Raw genomic sequence first — 18,560 nt, forward strand, 5'->3', positions numbered from 1 at the left:
CTTCTAAATGGTTCAAATTCCCCACACAGCTTCCCTGCAGGAAACAGGGGAGGGAAAATGCCGGAAACAGGGGAAGGAAGAAGGAAAGAAATAAAATATAGTGTATATTCTCCTTTAATCTTCATAGAAAATCAGTGAAGTAGGTATTATAATTTATCACTATTTTACAGGGAAAAACCTGAAACATGGACAAGTTAAATCATGGAGAGATTGAATGGCCAAATGAGAGAAATGGGTCCTGGTGGCTAGTAATCAACCTGGAGAGGGGGGCCAGGTGAGCTCTTGACAGTTTAACCAATAGCGTCCTCTGACTGGGAATGAAGGTAGGCTTTGCTACAGAAAAATAATCACAATAGCCAATGCTTTACACCTTCATAGATCCTATGGTTTACAGTGTAATCATATGTTATAGCGTGCTTTCTCACCTTATTTTCATTTAATTCTGACAGAAACCCATGGAGCACTTCTTTTTATCTCCCCCACCCCCACCCCTTTTTGGGTATTTAATCCTAAAAAAAAATCTTAACCTTAAAAATCAAAAGAAAAATAAAACAAGGAAAGCTGAAATTAGTGAAAAATTTTTTTCAAATGGCTTTAACATAGTAATTTAACTCTACATCCCTAGTGGGATAAACAGATATCCTAATCTGTTCTCAGTAATTATACTGTTAGTAATAATGTTGATATCATTATTTTGATACTAGTACATATTATAGGATAAAGCAATTATGTTACAATTAATAGGTACCAAGATTTTCAGTGTTAGAAGACACAAAAATCAAAGAAGTTATATAAAGACTTTATATCCTAATTTTGAATTGCAAATATCAATATGAGTTCATTATGTATCATACACACACACACACACACACACACACACACACAAAGAAGAATGGTTGCAAAGAACTGAAGCCCATCAAAGATATCAAAATTTTAGGATTACTAAAATGATAATCTCACTGATCATCTTCGGAGAATACTAAGAAACCAACTCATTATTCTGAAAACTAGTAAATATCTTGCCTTTCTTGTACAGATTGTCTGTATTTCGGGGTAACCAAACAGTTGGTGAAAGAAAAGTATTTTTTAATTTCAGCTAAAACATCCTAAAGAAGGATAGAATTAAATTATGATTTTACAACTCCTAAAGAAATAATGGATCCAGGCAATGACCATCAATGGCTGATAAACTACTAGGTGAAAGGCTGAGGGATGAATTTACTCAGATGGAGAAGACTTATAACATCTGAACCCAACAATGGCTCCTCATGCCACGGAAAGAGATGCTCAGATGTGATGTTGTTCCTGATGAGATGCACGAAGAAGGAAGTACACAACATCACCAGTGAGGTAGTCTCATCAAGAGAAATTGAACATGAATCTGAACAAGCCCCTAGCTCTAACTACCAGTTTACACAGGGGATGAAGAAACATGTGAAACTATACCATGTGGATGCAATAAGAAAAATCCAGAATGCTATAAGTTCTACAGGTTAATGACCCAACTTCTTCAATAAATAAATGGAAAGAAAAAAAGAGGAAAGGAGAACCTATAGACTAACAGAAAGGAGACAAACCAACCAAATACATGAGTTAATTTGTTTGGATCCTCATTCAAACAAACCAATTGTAAAACAACAACAAGAAAGCAAAAGAGATGAAAAAGAGATGATAGAAAATCAGGGAAATGCAAGCAAGTTTGAAAGTTTGATATTAAGGAATTACTGATGACATCATTAGGTGTGACAATGATATTATGGTCACAGTAGAAAAAAATCCTTACATTTTAGAGATACCTGCTGAAATATTTACAGATGAAATTTGATGTCTGGGATTTGTTTTAAAATAATTCAGTGGTGGGTTGGGAATAGAGTGCAAAAGAAGGAGATGGGTGTATAGATGAAAAAAGAATGGCCATATGGTGAAAATTATTGAAGGGGATAGTGGGTATGAAACCGTACACCTCAGATTGGGACTTGAACCCATGTGGCCAGGACTCAAACCTGGCCAAAACCCAGACTGGGTCTTGAATCCATGCAGCCGGGACTCGAACCCGGCCAAAACCCACAGTCTTCCAACTGAGGTCACACACCTGGTTTCAGGACTTAATGAAGCTCAGGTTCTTGATGTCTCATTACAGAAAGAGTTCAGTGAGAGACAAACGGATAGATAAGAAGTGGATTTATTTAGAGAGAAACACACTCCATAGACTGTGGGCCATCTCAGAAGGTGAGAAAGGCACCAGGTATGGGGTTGTCAGTTTTTATAGGGGTGGGTAATTTCCTAGGCTAATCAGTGGGAAGAATATTACAGCTATTTTAGAAAGGGGTGGGGATTTCCAGGAACTGGGCCACCGCCCACTTTTTGATCCTTATGGTCGGTCTTGGAACTGTCATGACTTCTGTGGGTGTGTCATTTAGCTTGCTCATGTGAGTGTGTGCTGAGGCTCAAGGTCTAGTGCAGTCGACTTGTCTGCATCTTGGACCCATTTGGTTCTAATCATTTTATGTCCTGTCCTCGGGCTATGTCATTCTTTCAAAGGTTGTGCCCTACCTCCTTCCCTCGTTTCAGGTACATTGGGGTTTATTTGACTATCCTCTGCTTTTGAAGATGTGTAATATTTTTCAAAGTAAATAATTCAAAAAATGAGGTTCTGAGATTCTTAAGTAACTTTTCAAATGTCAGACCGCTAAGAAGCAGCAGAATCAGAACTCAAAGATCCCCTTTCCCCAGAACACAGAAATAGCTGCAGAGTGGTTGTAGAGAAGCACGTCAAGGTCATCAATGTTTGCCAAGTGCCAGCTCTGTATCTTGTTGTGTGGGCTCCTGTGGAGACTTTGTAGGAGGGTCTGACAGTGTTCCCTTCCCTAAGAAGTTTTTAGTCTAGCTGGGGACACAAAAGATACACATAAAAACAACTATACTGTAAAGTAGATATTATTTGTTTTCTTAAAACACTGTCACAGAGACACAAATATTCACAGATGGGAGAGAAATCAATAACGCTCAGAAATGAGTTCATGAAATCCTCTCTACCAAGGGAGACCATGAAAAGTACAAAAAGCTGTTATTTTCACAGAGTGGAAAAAGTAAAAATGAATGGTCTCTCAGCCCATCTGAGAGGCTGAAATTCACAAAGATACACTGTTCTAGAAACTCCTACTGCTCCCTTTCCAGAAGTTGTCCAAATACCCTTTGGAGGGGTGTTCTTTATCTGGTAACTTTTAAAATAAAGTAGTTATGAGAAAAATCAGCTTAATTTGATTATAAAAAGGACTTCAGAACACATTAAAAATTGGCTATGACTATCATGTTTTGAGATGATAAACTACTAACTTAATCAAAATATGAAAATGAGGTCATTCAGTAAGAATTAGATGGTGGTGATGGTTGCACAACCTTGTGACTATACTAAAAATCACTGAATTATACACTCTAAAATGATGAATCTTTTTGTATATAAATTATATCCATTTTTTTCTGAAGAATAGCCATGCCAATCACAGTAGCCAACTTAAAAACCAAAAGTGATTCTGGCCATTTTTAGTGTTAGAGAATAAAAGAATTTAGTTTGGTGGGAAAATAATTTTTTTAAATCGCAGTAAGTTCATCTTAAGTTCAGTTACAACTAAAATGCTTAGCAGTAAATTCAATATTCAATCAACACTTAATCTCTTCTACCAGTCAAGTTTTACGACTTCTCATAGCAGTCTAAACATGTTTTACAATTTTAACAATCATGAAGGCTTACGTTTTAGAGAGTAATAAAACAATCTCCAGCAAGTCTGTTGCTAAAGTATTGAGTGGCAAGAAAAGAAACCCAGGAAATCTGCCACTTACTATTAAGTTTTAATTTGATGTGTGTGTTTTAGCTGATTAGGTAGCTCCATGGGTCATAAACACCCTACATATTTTCCTTCTCTTATCAGCAAAGAGAAGTGATTCATCACAGAGCTCCTGGAGAGAAAGGTGTTAGGTCCAAGATAATTGCTTCAGTTTCTCTTCAATTAAAGCTGAGGGAATTCCCTGGCAGTCCAATGGTTGGGACTCCACGCTCTCACTGCCGGGCGCCAGGGTTCAATCCCTGGTCGGGGAACTAAAGTCCCATGAGCCAAGTGGCATGGCCAAAAAAAAGGAAAAGAAACAAGCTGATCGCAGGAAGGGAGGCTCACATTTGCGATTTCATATGTTTCTTGATTGAAGAGACTGATATTATTTGGTTTCCATAATATGAAGAGAACTATGCCTTCAAATTAAAGTGGGTTATTTTCCTCTATTGGATTTGCAAAAACCTTAAAGATCAATTGTGCCCAATGTAAGGGAAACAGGCACTGATATTGGTGGGAGGGTACGTGGCTACAACTTCTCCAGAAGGCAGTTAGGCAAAGATGAAAGAATGTTGACTAGGCAATTTCACTCCTAGGATTCATTCTATGAGGTAATCAAAAAGGTGAATGAAGATAAAGGTGTATGAAAACTCAACACACTGTTGTTTTGACAACAGCAATGAAAGAATTGGGTACCACTTAAATGCCAACCAGTAGAGAAGTGACCAGACAAATTATAATACACTCCTGTAACAGAATGTCATTTAAAAGCTCTTAGGTGAAAGGCTATTTGGTGCTGAAAAGCATTTTCCAATATGTATGTACCTAATGTATGTATACAATGATCCCAATTCATAAAATCTCATTTAAATACATACCTGCATAGAAATTTCAGGAGAGATGTCTGAAACTGTGTTTTGTCTTTCAACAAATATTTATGGAACACTACTATGTATCAGACAATAAAATATCATGAAAAGGGTTCCTGCCCCCAAAGCACTTACAGTCTAATGGGGGATAAAGGCAAGTATTCAGGTGGGAACCACATGGTCCCAAGGGTAGCAGAGGTTGCTCTGGCGATGTAAGGGAGGCCCTGCTTTGCCGAGTCCTGGGATCCAGGGAGGCGAGTCCTGAAAAACTGAGACCTGGAGGACGAGGAGGATTTGGCCAAGAGAAAAAGGTAAGGAAAGAATTACCTGGCAGATGGAATTTGGGGTGGCTTTTTCTTTCTTCTTTTATACTTTTCTGCATTGTTTGAACTTTTAGAAAGGCTATGTCTGTTACTATGAAAATTCTTTCTGGAAGAAATGAACCCACAAAGATGCGCAGTTGATGTGTCACAGTGCTCCGTAAGCCACTGTCCCCTGGGCCATGAGCCCCGCCTGCCCTCTATCACTGGCCTGGACCTCCTGGGTCAGAATGGGCACTTGACCTGGAAACAATCAAATCACTGACTGGCCACGAGTGCACAAGGTGCCTAGCCTTTGCTAGCGGGGGGTGGTTGCACAACATTGTGCAACTAAATGGTAAAACTAAATGCCACTGAACTGTTCACTTTAAAATTGCCGTAATGGTAAATTTTACGTTAGGTGTATTTTACCACAATCTCGAAAATTAAAAGAACAAGAATAGCCATTATATATGCAGTAGATGTCTGTAGTAGATATAAACCACAAATTACAAGAAAAAAAATTAAGATCCTAATGGATTAATGGGAACATTATATGAACAGGTTATTCACAAGAGGATATAGAAATTGCAAACAAAACTGGAAAACTGTTCATCTTCTGTAATAACTGACAAAGTTATAGTATTAAAAATCCTTAGGTATTCTTTTATCCCTACTAAATTAATAAACATAGGAAGGAAAGAAGGAAGAAAGGAAGAAGAAAAGAAGGAAGAGGGAAAGAGGGAAGGAGGGATGGGGAGAGGAGGGAAGAAAAGGAGGGATGAAGGAGGGAAGGAATACGGAAGGGAAGGGGACGGATGAGAGAGGGAGAGAAGGAAGGAAGGGAGGAGAGAAGAGGAATTAGAGGTGACAAGGAGGGAAGAAGGAGGGAGGAAGAGAGGGAGGGAGAAAAGGAAGGAAGTCAGCGACCGTGGTGAGACCGCGACTGAGACTCTTCTGTTCCCTCATCTGAAAATAAAAATAATACCAGCTACCTGTGGGAGAAATAGCTTGCTGCCTTCCCAGTAACAAGTCTTCCCTTGGACCTTGCTTATGGGGTGGCCACCGAGATACAGGTGGAGGTTGTTAGGGAGAGCTTCTAAGAAAGCCCTCTTTTGCCCCTTTGCCTCCTCCCCGGATGATGGAGACATGATGGCTGGCGCTTCAGCAGCCATTTTCGGTGGTGATACAAATGTGAAGTTGGAGAGATGGAAACTCTCAGCTAAGACTGGCAGAGTGTAAGCTAGAAAGAGCCTGGGACCTGACGATGAGGATGTGGAGCTCTCCTACAGCCTTGAACGGTTCACTTCCAGACATATTTTCCATGGGGAAAAAATAAAGCTCTCTCTCTTTGTGTGTGTGTGTGTGTGTGTGTGTGAGTGTGTGTTTTCTTTAGGCTACTCAAGTGAAGCAGTGGGAGTAGAGAAGGAACAAAGAAATCTGTAACTGTCTGTGATCAACTGTAAACACCACTACACTCGGACTAGCCAGGTATGTGTGATTTTTAACTGATAAGCTTCCTTCTTTTAAGTGTGTTATGAGGATTAAATGAGATAGTGCTTGTATAATATGGCACAGGGCTCACTGCAACATAAGCCCTCATGGTAGCACTGTTTCTCATCTCTGAATAAAGGTATCAACTGAATTTCTAAAATTTCACCATAATCACAAATCAAATACACTCAGGGTTAGTTTTTAAGCATCTACAGAGTTATCAAATGTATATCTCTCCAAAGGCAATTATTGCTAATACTTGGCCAACATGAAAACACCTTGGATTCAAATTAAAAACCACCCAAATAGGGGGGAGGAAAAAAAAGTTGCTTGTTTTCTAAAATAGATTGATTAAATGTCAAGGGTCAGCTTAAGTGGTGTTAAGAAGCCCTCACATGTGCCATATGCCTATTGGAACATAAGACCAAAAATAACCTCTCTAATCAGATATGTAACAGTGATATCCACCCAACCCAGTCACCTTATACTTACGAAGAGCACAACAAAAGGGGTAATTTTCACTAAAAATGCGCTTGTTCTACATTGCTTTCAATTGTAAAACAAGCGTATTTTACAGAAAGAAAATCCTTCTGAACATGGAATGGCCTGGTTGGTGCAGGGGTGTGATGCTGGTGGACAAAAAAGCTGGCAGTCACGTGTGACCCAGACTCCACTCAGAGGAGCAAACCCATTCAGTTTCGCCAACTGTAACATCAATCTTTCTAATGCCCAGCCCTTGAAGATGGTCAAGGCTCAGGTGCATTCCCAATGTCAGGGGAGGTTGCCAAGGGATGGAAAAAACAAACATATAAACTACCCACAACAGAGAAAGTTCTCATTCCTGCCCTAATAGGTTATACGGGGCCTTCAACCACAGGATTCCTTGGTGGAGGCATGTTGGTTGTAGGGGTGCAGGGTTGTTGATAGGATATTATCAGGATTTTGTTATTCACATCTGTGAATTATAAAGGGGCTTACAGGGCTTCCCTGGTGATGCAGAGGCTAAGAATCTGCCTGCCAGTGCAGGGGACATGGGTTCGAGCCCTGGTCCAGGAAGATCCCATATGCCACGGAGCAACTAAGCCCATGCGTCACAACTACTGAGCTGTTCTCTAGAGCCCGCGAGCCACAACTACTGAGCCCACGTGCCACAACTGCTGAGCCCACAAGCCACAACTACTGAGCCCACGTGCCACAGCTACTGAGCCCACGTGCCACAGCTACTGAAGCCCGCACTCCTAGAGCCCATGCTCCTCAACAAGAGAAGCCACCACGAGAAGCCCGCGCACCGCAACGAAGAGTAGCCCCCGCTCGCTGCAACTAGAGAGAGCCCGCGGGCAGCAATGAAGACCCAACGCAGCCAAAACTTAATTAATTAATTAAAAAATAAATAAGTAAAAAAAATAAAGGGGCTTTCATTCTAAGTCATTAAGAGGACACTCGAATACTAACTCAAAGTTAACAGATATGGAAAGTATTCTCTTACTATATTTTCTTGAGTTCCAGCCAAAAGTTTCATTTAAAAAGTTTTTATAAAGAGGACAAAATATTTTGGAGATGAATATGAGGAAAGTTACTGAGAGATAGAGCTTGTAATCTCAATGCTGAAATAGAATGTTGGAAAAGCTGAGTTGGCATCTTCTGTTCTTTGGCTCCCTAAGTCATTCTAAATCCCTTCTAGCCTAGGAAGAGGACGGATGGATGGATAAATGCATGGAGGGATGGGTAGATGGATAACCAGTCAGACCAATTCAAGAAAATAGGGACTAACATGGGGAAGAACGCTCCACATCCCTCACTATCATTCCTGAAAACCTACAATAGGAAAGTAACCATTGCCTGCCTTCAAAGAACTGACATATTGGGGATTCACTGTGAAACTCAAGGGCTCAGATGGAGTTCAGGCTTCATTCAAACAATTTCTAAGGAACTGATGGACATTTTATTCTACTGCATTTGGCTACACTTAATTTTTGAGCCAAAAATAATTGGGCCATGTAGATCTTTTTAAAACTGAACTGTGTGTGTGTGTGTGTGTGTGTGTGTGTGTGTGTGTTGTAACTTGTTTTGCAATATCATCAGTAAGAAGAGCCAAATTTTTATACTCCATCTGTATTCAGCCAAGTACTAATGGTCAAATCCCCTCGGCCCCCAGAGTCGAAAAAGGAACTCCAGTTCTACGTTGCCCATCGGAGTTTCTTACCTCTCTCTCTCTCTCTGTATTTCCTGGAAAGCTTTCCAGTTTCGGGCTCTTCTGCTCTTCTTTACTGCAGCTGAGGCTCACACAGACGTTGGACCACTGATGGCCTCTTGGGGGCTTCTGGACTTCTCTTCCCAAGAAGCCTGGCTCGCAGGTCTTCTCCTCCCCTTTCAGCTTAGTTCTGTGAACAGGATTCTTTAAGGAACAACCCTGCATCCTGGGCGACTGAGTGACATGCCGGTCACACACTCTTCTCAGCAGCCCTTCACCCAATCCCTTTTTAAGGGGGAAATTACCTCTCTCATTAAGACAGAAAGAGGCTGCCAACCCTTGGAGGAAACTACTATGTTGTTCTCAGGAAGGCCGGGGATCTCTGAAAGAACAGGGGTCTCGGCAGGCAAGGCGCAGAGGGCAGCTTTGTTTTTTCATGCCTTTTCTCACAGCCATCATGGTTTAGAATTAAACGGCGAAAGGCTGTGATCCATCTAGGCACAGCGTATTTTTAGATAGCCATTGAGAAGGGCGGTGATGAGCTGAGAGAACCTTGAAACTCTCTGGTGACCTTGGCAGCATGGGGATTTATGGACTTCCAAGAACCATTTACATACTTTAGTCTGTCCTTTTCTTTGATCAATGCCATTGGCTGAGTACCTCATCCATGCTTGGTGCTCTCTGACCCCCAGCAATGTGTGGCACACTCCAGTTCCTGCCCAAGAGCACACATGATGAAGTATCAGAGTTGGAACTCATAGACAAGGAGTCTTCTGACTCCAACTATATCATTCTTGAGCTCAACCCGTTTTAATCATTAAATGAATACTTGCTGAGCACCTGCTTGGGCCTTAAATTGTGCTGCACAAGCCAGGACACCAACGTGGAAGGTGACATGGACGTTTCCTTGGGTTTGAACAACAACACTTGAACACGAACACTGGTCAACCCCACTACATGGAGGGGCAGGTGGGAGCTTAAAAAAAAAATAGAGATCTGTCCAAAAGGCGATTTTGCATTTGGTCAGATCTTCTGGAAACTTATTACAAGCTAGATACTATGTGAAACTGCTTTGTAAACTGTAAAGCACTACACCAATGTTAATGACACTTAATTCTACCAGTAGAGTTACCAGAACGATGGTAATTAACCTGAATACAGGCTGTTCAGACTAGTCGATGGAACACATCTTCTTCTACACCTGGCTCTTGGAAGTTTGCCAGTGAAGATGCATAAGAAGTGACTCTGGGGCCAGCTGACCCAGAGAGCATCAGGGTAGACTGTTTGGCAGCCTCCTTTCCGGCAAGCCATTTTCCAGAAGTTGCTGAAGCCTACAGATCTCTTTCTCCAGTTAACTCCAGCACAATGTGCACTGAGAAGAAACAAAATCACTGATGATATCATGTTGTCATACTTCATTCCACAGGATTTAACAATTCGAGCCACGAAGGGCCAGCCCTCCATCTGAACAGAGAACATTATCTGTTTTTCCTCACCTGGAGTGAAAATTCTTGAGAAAGTCCCTAATCCTATAAAACTTAGCCCCAGACAAGAAAAAAAGGTATTTGAGGAAGGAGGAAATGAGGAATAAAAAACCATAACCTTTCTCTAGGGTTACTTTGTGTAACTCTATTGTTTAGCTTTGGCCTATAATTATCAATATTAAATTTTACAGAATAATGTTGAAAAAAGACACCTTAATAACAAAGTGAATGGCCCAGAAGTTTAATTACAAGAAAACCTCAGGTTGGCACTCCCCTCTCCCCGTTTCTCAATCATTCTAGGATTTGACGATTAAGACCCCGCATGAGGTTGAAATGACTTGCATGTGTAGTCTCTCTACGACATGGTTAAGTCATATCAAATCCCAAGGCTTACAGATACAATACATGGCTTCCTCCCTCCGGTTAGCGAGAACAATCATTCCATGGACTGCCTTATGCAGGCTGACATTAAAGACAAGACGAAACTTCTTTCATTGGCACAGAGACTGGTGCAGGAGGTGACCGATGGAAGAGGTGGCTGCAGCCACCAGATGTGCAGCTACTGCTCAGCTGTCCCATCCAGGATTTGTTTAAAGGAGAATGGAGAAAACTTGTAACCAGCCCCGACGTAGAACTTGTTCTGGAACTCCACCCTGTCGTTAGGGGCAAGGAGAAGGGGGATTGAACACATAAACGAGAGGCTGGCAGCTGGAGGGGAGAGGCTGAGCATGTGTAAAATGAAGCACCAGGTGACGAAGGCGCCCCAGGCTGGCAGCCACCACAGGAACCCTCTGAGGCTTTTTTTTTTTTTTTTTTTTTTTTTGCGGTACGCGGGCCTCTCACTGCTGTGGCCTCCCGCGTTGCGGAGCACAGGCTCCGGATGCACAGGCTCAGCGGCCATGGCTCACGGGCCCAGCTGCTCCACGGCATGTGGGATCTTCCCGGACTGGGACACAAACCCGTGTCCCTTGCATCGGCAGGCGGACTCTCAACCACTGCGCCACCAGGGAAACCCTGAGGCTTTTTTTTAAAATCCTTCTCTTGCCTCCCTCTTACACCTTCCCCTCCCCCGACCCCACTTCTTCCAGGCCTTTGCTAGTGGCCTCAAGGACCAGAGCATGACCTCCCCCAGCTCCCACCAGACGAGAAGCCCTTGCTAGGCAGTACCGGATGAGGAGCTGGTGATGAGACAGCGTGTCACCAGGTTGTACGAGGTTTTTCGTTTCCATCCTGATCTTAAACTGCGGGGCTTACGTGATTGCAGAACCACCAGAGCCTTGACTTATATTTTTATAACTTACATAACAGATATCATGTATGATCATTTCCGCTTTATTATATTGCAGAGTTCATTTCTTTAATGACACGGGGAGAAATGACGTTATAGCCTCGGGTGGGGGACACTGTGATTCTCTCAACTCAACAGGTGAAGTGTGAAACCTTTTCTTTATGAACAGTGGCTACAGAGGGAGGGAGGAAGCCCCAGGGTTGCTAAGGACCGTCTGGTTCAGGATGCACAGGAGCTCTGATGCTTCAGTATGGACAGCACACTCAAAACTCTCGGCTGAAACGTGACTTGGGAGAGAGAGAAGCCTAAACAAATGTTTTCATATTCATCAGCCCAGTGATGGCTGACAGTCTCTGGACACATCTGTGAATGTCAAGGGCCTCCAGTGAGCGCCTTCCTCCTGCTCGGTACCCTCCTTCTGTTTCCACTTTCCAAGAGTTCAGTCGCGGGACTTCCCTTGTGGTCCAGTGGTTAAAAATCTGCCTTCCAATGCAGGGGACGCAGGTTCGATCCCAGGTCAGGCAACTAAGATCCCACATGCCACAGGGCAACTAAGCCCATGAGCTGCAACTACTAAGCCCACACCCCACAGCTAGAGAGCCCGCGTGCCACAACTAGAGAAGCCCGCATGCCACAACGAAGATCCCGCAAGCTGCAACTAAGACCCAACGCAGCCAAATAAATAAATAATTAATTTAAAAAGGGGAAAAAAAAAAAGAGTTTAGTTGTCTGCTCTGTTGGTATAACTCCAGCACTCAGCAACAAAGGCCAGACATCCGAGATTTGCTCAGCATTGCCCTCTGTGAGCCTTTCAGATCCGTCATCTGACCAACAATTGAAGCCAATTATAATAACAAATGAACATCTGTTATTCTGAAGCCAATTATAAGAACAAATGACCATTTCTAACATGTCTTACAGAGCAGTCACTGTATATGTATATATGCTCCCAGGTATTACATCATTTAATATCATACCAACAAGAGGACTAAACTAAGGTTCCAAAAAGGTACGTGAATTGCTAATGTCACACAGCAGGTCAGGATTTGAACCCAGCTGGCTGGCCCTACAGCCCATCCTCTTTCCCTAGAGCACACTGAGAGCATCTACCCTACAACCAGTTCTTACCAGTGCAGCCGCAGGGCATGCAGGAAAGCCGAGAGGCCCTCCATGATCAGAAGGATGGCTACCGTTAGAACAGCAAATATGGCAAAAATGATGAAGACCCCAATGAGTCCTCCCCAGCCTTGCACGCGAAGGCCAATGTTCATCACCATGGTCCACAGCACTTCAGACAGTTCTGCAAGATGCAAGAGAAACATTCTCAACCACACGGTTTATCTGGCAAATGCAGATTATTCTTACACCATAATCCTGGACCTGCACACACTACGACTCAGCAACTCCACTCCCAGGTGGAGAACGCGGTCATGTGTGCCCTGGGGTACCTGCGTGAGACTGTCTACACAGCTTTGGAGGAGCTTCCATCAAGAGGACAAGTATATGGTGGCATATTATTCACCAATGAAAGTGAGCAAACCATAGCTACTGGCAGCAACGTGAATAAATCCAAGTAACATCATCTTATGCCAAAGAAGCAAAACACAAAAGAATACATGTACTATGATTTCATATGCACTGAATGTTTGTTTCTCCTCCAGCCCCTCAAATTCATATATTAAAGCCCTAACCCCAAAGGGATGGTACTTGGGAGATGAGGGTGGGATCCTCATGATGGGATTAGTGCCCTTATAAGAAGAGATACCAGAGAACCCCCCCACCCCTTCCAGGGAGATACTGTAATTACAGGAGTTTGTGCAAGGAAACAAACACAGCCAGAGCAGTCAAGACCACACCAACGCTGAGCACTTGCTTTTTGCTGTAAGTCAACAATCAGGCTCACTTTCGCTGCTTTGCTTTCTATCCCTTTAGCACACATTTTGGCCTGGCTTCTCTGTTCTTGTCATTATGCCCAGTGCTGGGAATGCAGAGATAAAAGTCAGGGTCCTTGCCTTTCAGGAGCTGACAGTCTAGTAGGGAGACAGGCTAATGAGACAGAATTACAATCGGTGCTAGGATAGGGGCACCTCCAGAACCCAGGGGAAGGGCACCTTCCAGACTGGGGACCAGGGAGGAAGACTACCCAGGAAAGGTGCTAGCCAAGCTGAGTTCTGAAGGAAGGATGAGACATCAGGTGGAGAGAGAGTTAAAGAAGGGAAGAATTTTACAGGCAAGGGAGCTGCAGGGCAAACACACAGAGGGGCCCAGCTAGTGTGGCATCTTTGGGAGCCTTGGTGCAGTTCCTTGTGGCCACTGCACATGAAATGGGGAAGGGGGTGGGGGTAATCGGGAGCCAGTGGGGCATGGAGGGAAATACCAAGAGACAAGACAGGAGAAGCAGGCAGAAATCAAGAGGGGTTTTACAAAGTAAGCTGATGAGTCAAGATTCCAGACTTAAGTCATTCTTGGGGCTTGAATCTTTATACCAAGGGATGCAAGGGGCCTGTAGAAACTAGGAAAGGCAAGGAAATAGATTCTCCCCAAGAGTTTCCAGAAAAAACAGACCTGCCAACACCTTGTTTATAGGACTTCTGGCCTCCAGAACTGTAAGATAGTCAATTTCACAGTGTTCTGAGCTGCCACATATGTGGTAATTTCTTACAGCAGCAACTGGAAGCTGATACAGAGGGAAACCATTCCAGCAAGATAAAGCCAGACCTACTGAAAAAAGTCACTGCTACTATGAAAGAAGAGCCATTCTTCTGGCCAGCACACCAGAAATGACCCAGAAGTCACTTTCACCTAAAAGTACATTCCAACTGTTTCCAAAGGGACAGGCGATGGTGGCACTGCCATGCGGCCCGCTCACTCACGTGCATGCGCCAGGCTGAGGGCCCAGAGCCGGAGGTAGGAGGCTGTGTTGGAAATGCAGCCCAGGCAGTACTCAATCGTGTGGATGGCCTGATGCACAAAGATGTCTCCAAAGTTGAACTGAAAGAGAGAATTTGTAATGCTATTTCATTAAGTACTTTCTACTCAAACGTATTACAAATGATACAACGGACGAATAAGGCCTGGACTCTGCTGTTAAGACATTTCCAGTTGAACGAGGGGGAAATAGGAATTAATATACTTGTAGAAAGAGAATGAGCAGCCCAAAGTAGGATATGGTGTGTGTGCAGTAACATTTCCCAGAAATGGTTGAAAAGAGCTCAAAGCAGCAGAGTGGTTGGTTGGTAAGGGGAGCTTTGTGCTGAGCCGTGAAGAACAGGGAGGGAAAAAGAGAAGCCAGATCATTCTTGGTAAAGAAAATGACTCCAGGTAAGGAAAAGGCAGGTGGTTGGCAACATCATGAAGGTAAGTTTGGGAGAAAAACCATTTGGCTCGACTGGGAGCTTGCTGAGGTGAGGAGAGTCAGCTGTGGAAGCTGTGGGAAAGGCAAGGATGGACACAATCGAGAAAACCACCTGGAGTCATGAGGAACCAGTAAAAGTATCTCAATAAAATAAAGAAATATTGGAGGCAAGATTAATCTGGTAGAAAAATGGATCAGGGAAAGGATAGCCCATAAGCAAAAAAAGCCAACTTGTTGATTACCTTAGTAATCCAGGTATGAGGGGGAAAGGAACAGTGCAAAGACAACAACAGATCATTCTTTTCTTTCATGTACTCTGATGTTATGAGGGAAACTATCTGACTGGCACCATCCCTGCCCTGAAGCAGCTCACCGCCCAGCAGGGAGAAGATGCAAACAGACAGTTACCACACATCAGCATGGGAACTGCAATAACCAAGAATGCAGGGGTGTCATGGGAACACAGAGAAGGGTCCCTCACCCAGCAGGGCCAGGGTCATACAGGGCTCTGAGGTCCCTGAGTCCGAATGGGTGAAAGAATGGCACTGGCAGAAATGAATAAATTGGAGAAGGGGAGTAGCTGATGCCCAGATGTGTTGCGTTGCAGGTGATAGCTGGCCATACAGGCTGAATCTCTCAGCACAGACCAGCAGAGGCAGAACAGGCTCAGAGGAAAAGTCTGGACTGGAAAGGGACACCTGGGACCATACCTGTGCGAGGAGTGAGAGTGGGAGCTGAGAGGACCGAGAAGATGAACAAGGGGAAGATGATGAAAAGACCACCTGCCACCCTTAGGAAACATCGCAACTCAGAGATAAGAAAGAAGGAAACTGATGATGAAATGAAAAGGTCAAAGAACTGGGAGCAGTCACAGGGCTGCGGTCCAGGACGTCAAGGATGGAGGGATATCCAGGAAGAAATGGGGGTTGTGGTCACTGGGGGCTGTAGTCAGATGCTATGGGGAAAGGACCAAAATCAGTGCCTCCCCTCCCATTCATCAGTGAAAACAGCAGGGAGGAACGGAAGGGGTGGGGATGGGCAGAGATGGAGAGAGTGGGTAGAGAGAGTCACAGTAACAGAGGAATGTCTGGTGAAGAATTAACCTCAGCCAAAGAGAGGTCTGGCTTTGCCCTGGCTCCTGGGAGGCAACCTCTAAACGCTTGGCATTTCCCAAGTGAAAGAGACGTCTGATATTCATGGTCCGTCCCTGGGACCACACCTCACCACTTTTGCTAATGAGGTGTCTATGGTTGGGCACTTGGTAGTTTAAGTGGGAGATGGCTTCACGTGGTTAGAGAGTTGAGACTTTCAGCCACACATTATCAACCCAAACACATCTCCAGGCAGGGGACAGAGCTGGAGATTGAGTGCAACCACCTGGACTGCACTTGGGTCAATCACACCTACATAATGACACCCCAATAAAACATCAGACACAGAAGCTCAGGGGAGCTTCCTGAGTTAACAATACGATAATACTGCCACATGTCAATGCCGGGAGAGTCATGCATCCCTAAGAACACAGAAGCTTTGCATTTGGAACCTTCCCAGTGTCAGATTCTGCTTACTTGTGTCTTCCTCTGGCTGGTTCTGATTTGTAGACTTTTGTTGTAAGTAAAACTGTAATTGAAAGTATAGCATTCTCCTGAGTTCTGTGAGCTCTCTACAAATGACTGAACATGAGGGAGTCTGAGGGGACCTCTGAACTTGTGGCTGGTGTCATAAGTGTTGGGTAGACTGGGCAGTCTGGAGAACTGGGCCCTTAACCTGGAGTTTGGCTAACTCCGGGTGTGAAGAGAAGTGAGACAGGAGCTGGAGGCGGAAGCAGAGTCGAGCCTGTATGTGCCTTGTGCTGGGAGACCCAGGCATGATTGTACTTGGGGAAAGAGCCGTCAGATGGAGCCTGAAGCCACCCCCAGTGAAGGCAGCTGGTTCTCGAAGGATGTGGCAGGTGAACGTTGACCGGATATATACCGAGGCCACGAGGAGGATGGATGAGGAAGGTTGTACTGGACAGGCTGGGACTTGATGAGTCAGAAGATGTGTGGGTTGGATTCTAAAACATTCCAGCAGGTCTGGCAGACCTAGTAATACCAATCGCCGTGAATATGGGTTACTGTCTGTACCTGGAATCTTGTTGGGAAAACGTTCCATGATCCAGATTTTTCATTAATTCTAATTGACTATTCATTGGTGCAAATGAATACTTGTTGGTTTTTTTTTTAAGTAGTTAACACCACAGACGGAGTTGTTTATAGCACTTCTCAGGCCTCAGGAACCCTGTCCCCACTCCAGAATTAGAACAGAGCTCGGGTTAAAACCCCCCGCCCGGGGTTCAGGACTGTGGGTGACTTCAGTCATGGTATAAAAACAGCCAGCTGTCTTGTCTGAGAAAACATGGTACATTCCTGAGGGGGGAGTGGCTGCCCTTGGATGGAAAGGGACAGGGAGGGAGGAGAGAAGAACACATGAATTTGTGACTTCACGTGAGAGGCAGACAATGTTACAAAGATAAGTGAACAAAGAAGAGACTGAGCCAGGGTTGAGGCCAGAGGTGGCGATGGCGTCTGAGTGTGCTTACGCTGGGGAGGAGGACTGGGAATAAATAACCCACTTCTTGCTTCAATATAAGGGACCAGACTTGGCCTCTGCTCTCATGAGTGAGGGTCACTGATGGGAAAGATCATCATAAATGTAGCAGACTCCCAGGGGCACAGTTCTGAGCCAAGGAGACCTCAGTAACATTTAGGACCTTCTATGTCACTAAACGTGAGGCTGATATTCACCTCATACTCACAGATAGAGCAGCACCTGGGTGTAATTATTTAAAATGCTCCCTGATTGGCTGGTAAGTAGCTGTAAACTTAAGTGCCCCCCCTTTCCTGGGACCTCCCCAACTTCCCATGACTCAGTGACGACAGGATTGCCACCAGCAGGGTCCTCCCAACCCTCCCAGCTCTACTGCCTAAATCTGTTCTGATTGGCTGGTGCCCACACGCTACTGGTTGTTAAATACGTGAGCATCATCCCTGACTAGATCTGGCTTCTAGAATCTGTACAAACTGGAAGTCTTCATAGGGTGTCAAGTCCCAAATACCTCTTCCCTCTTCTTTAGATAAGCAATTTTTGGGGGGGCCATGCAGCTCGTGGGATCTCAGCTCCGCAACCAGGGATCAAACCTGGGCCCCGGGAGTGACGGCACCAACTCCTAACCACTAGGCCACCAGGGAACTCCTCCAAATACCTCTTCATCATGGTCATCCTGAGCCCCATGGGCACCTGCAGAAGCCCTGGGACCAGGGCTCACGGAAGAATTGGAGTTGTCACCTTCAATGTCCTCGGTGGCATCTTCTTGGATCCTGGAGGCCTGTAGCTTTCAGCAAATAAGAAAATGCAGTGTCAAATTCACCCTTAGAATGACAAAAGTTCTATATAAAATAAAGGCTCTCATTAAATATTTGCTATGTTCCAGATACTGTTCTAAACCCTCTATTCAATCTTTTTATGTAAGCACCCCATTCTACAGAGAAGTAAACTTAAGTAACAGAAAGGTTAAGAAATGAGCCCAGGACTGCACAGCTGGTAAGGCTAGTTAGTGGCAGAGCCAGGATTCAAATCCAGGCAGTCTAATTCCAGGGCATGTGCTTTTCTCCACTGTGTTCCAGAATGTGCCAAATTAATCACACTCTTTACAGTAAACCAATCATCGTGTGACCCAAACAGCCAGATTTCTACAAGCAAAATTAGGAGGGA

The 18,560-nt window shown here is 44.2% G+C and overlaps 1 protein-coding gene across 1 annotated transcript in view; it reads right to left on the reverse strand.

The window, feature by feature from the left end:
* Window positions 1-10,723: 10,723 nt before the first annotated feature.
* Window positions 10,724-18,560, reverse strand: part of ATP6V0A4 (ATPase H+ transporting V0 subunit a4) — a 47,092-nt gene continuing 39,255 nt past the window's right edge. Inside the window, exons 17-20 of the mRNA XM_060107499.1 lie at window positions 18,052-18,180; window positions 14,326-14,443; window positions 12,581-12,752; window positions 10,724-10,817 (exon numbers count right to left, since the gene is read on the reverse strand). Of these exons, the coding sequence (XP_059963482.1) occupies window positions 10,724-10,817; window positions 12,581-12,752; window positions 14,326-14,443; window positions 18,052-18,180 (513 nt within the window). The remainder of the gene's footprint in view (window positions 10,818-12,580; window positions 12,753-14,325; window positions 14,444-18,051; window positions 18,181-18,560) is intronic.

Source organism: Mesoplodon densirostris, chromosome 9, assembly GCF_025265405.1.
Source record: "Mesoplodon densirostris isolate mMesDen1 chromosome 9, mMesDen1 primary haplotype, whole genome shotgun sequence".
NCBI classification, from domain to species: domain Eukaryota; kingdom Metazoa; phylum Chordata; class Mammalia; order Artiodactyla; family Ziphiidae; genus Mesoplodon; species Mesoplodon densirostris.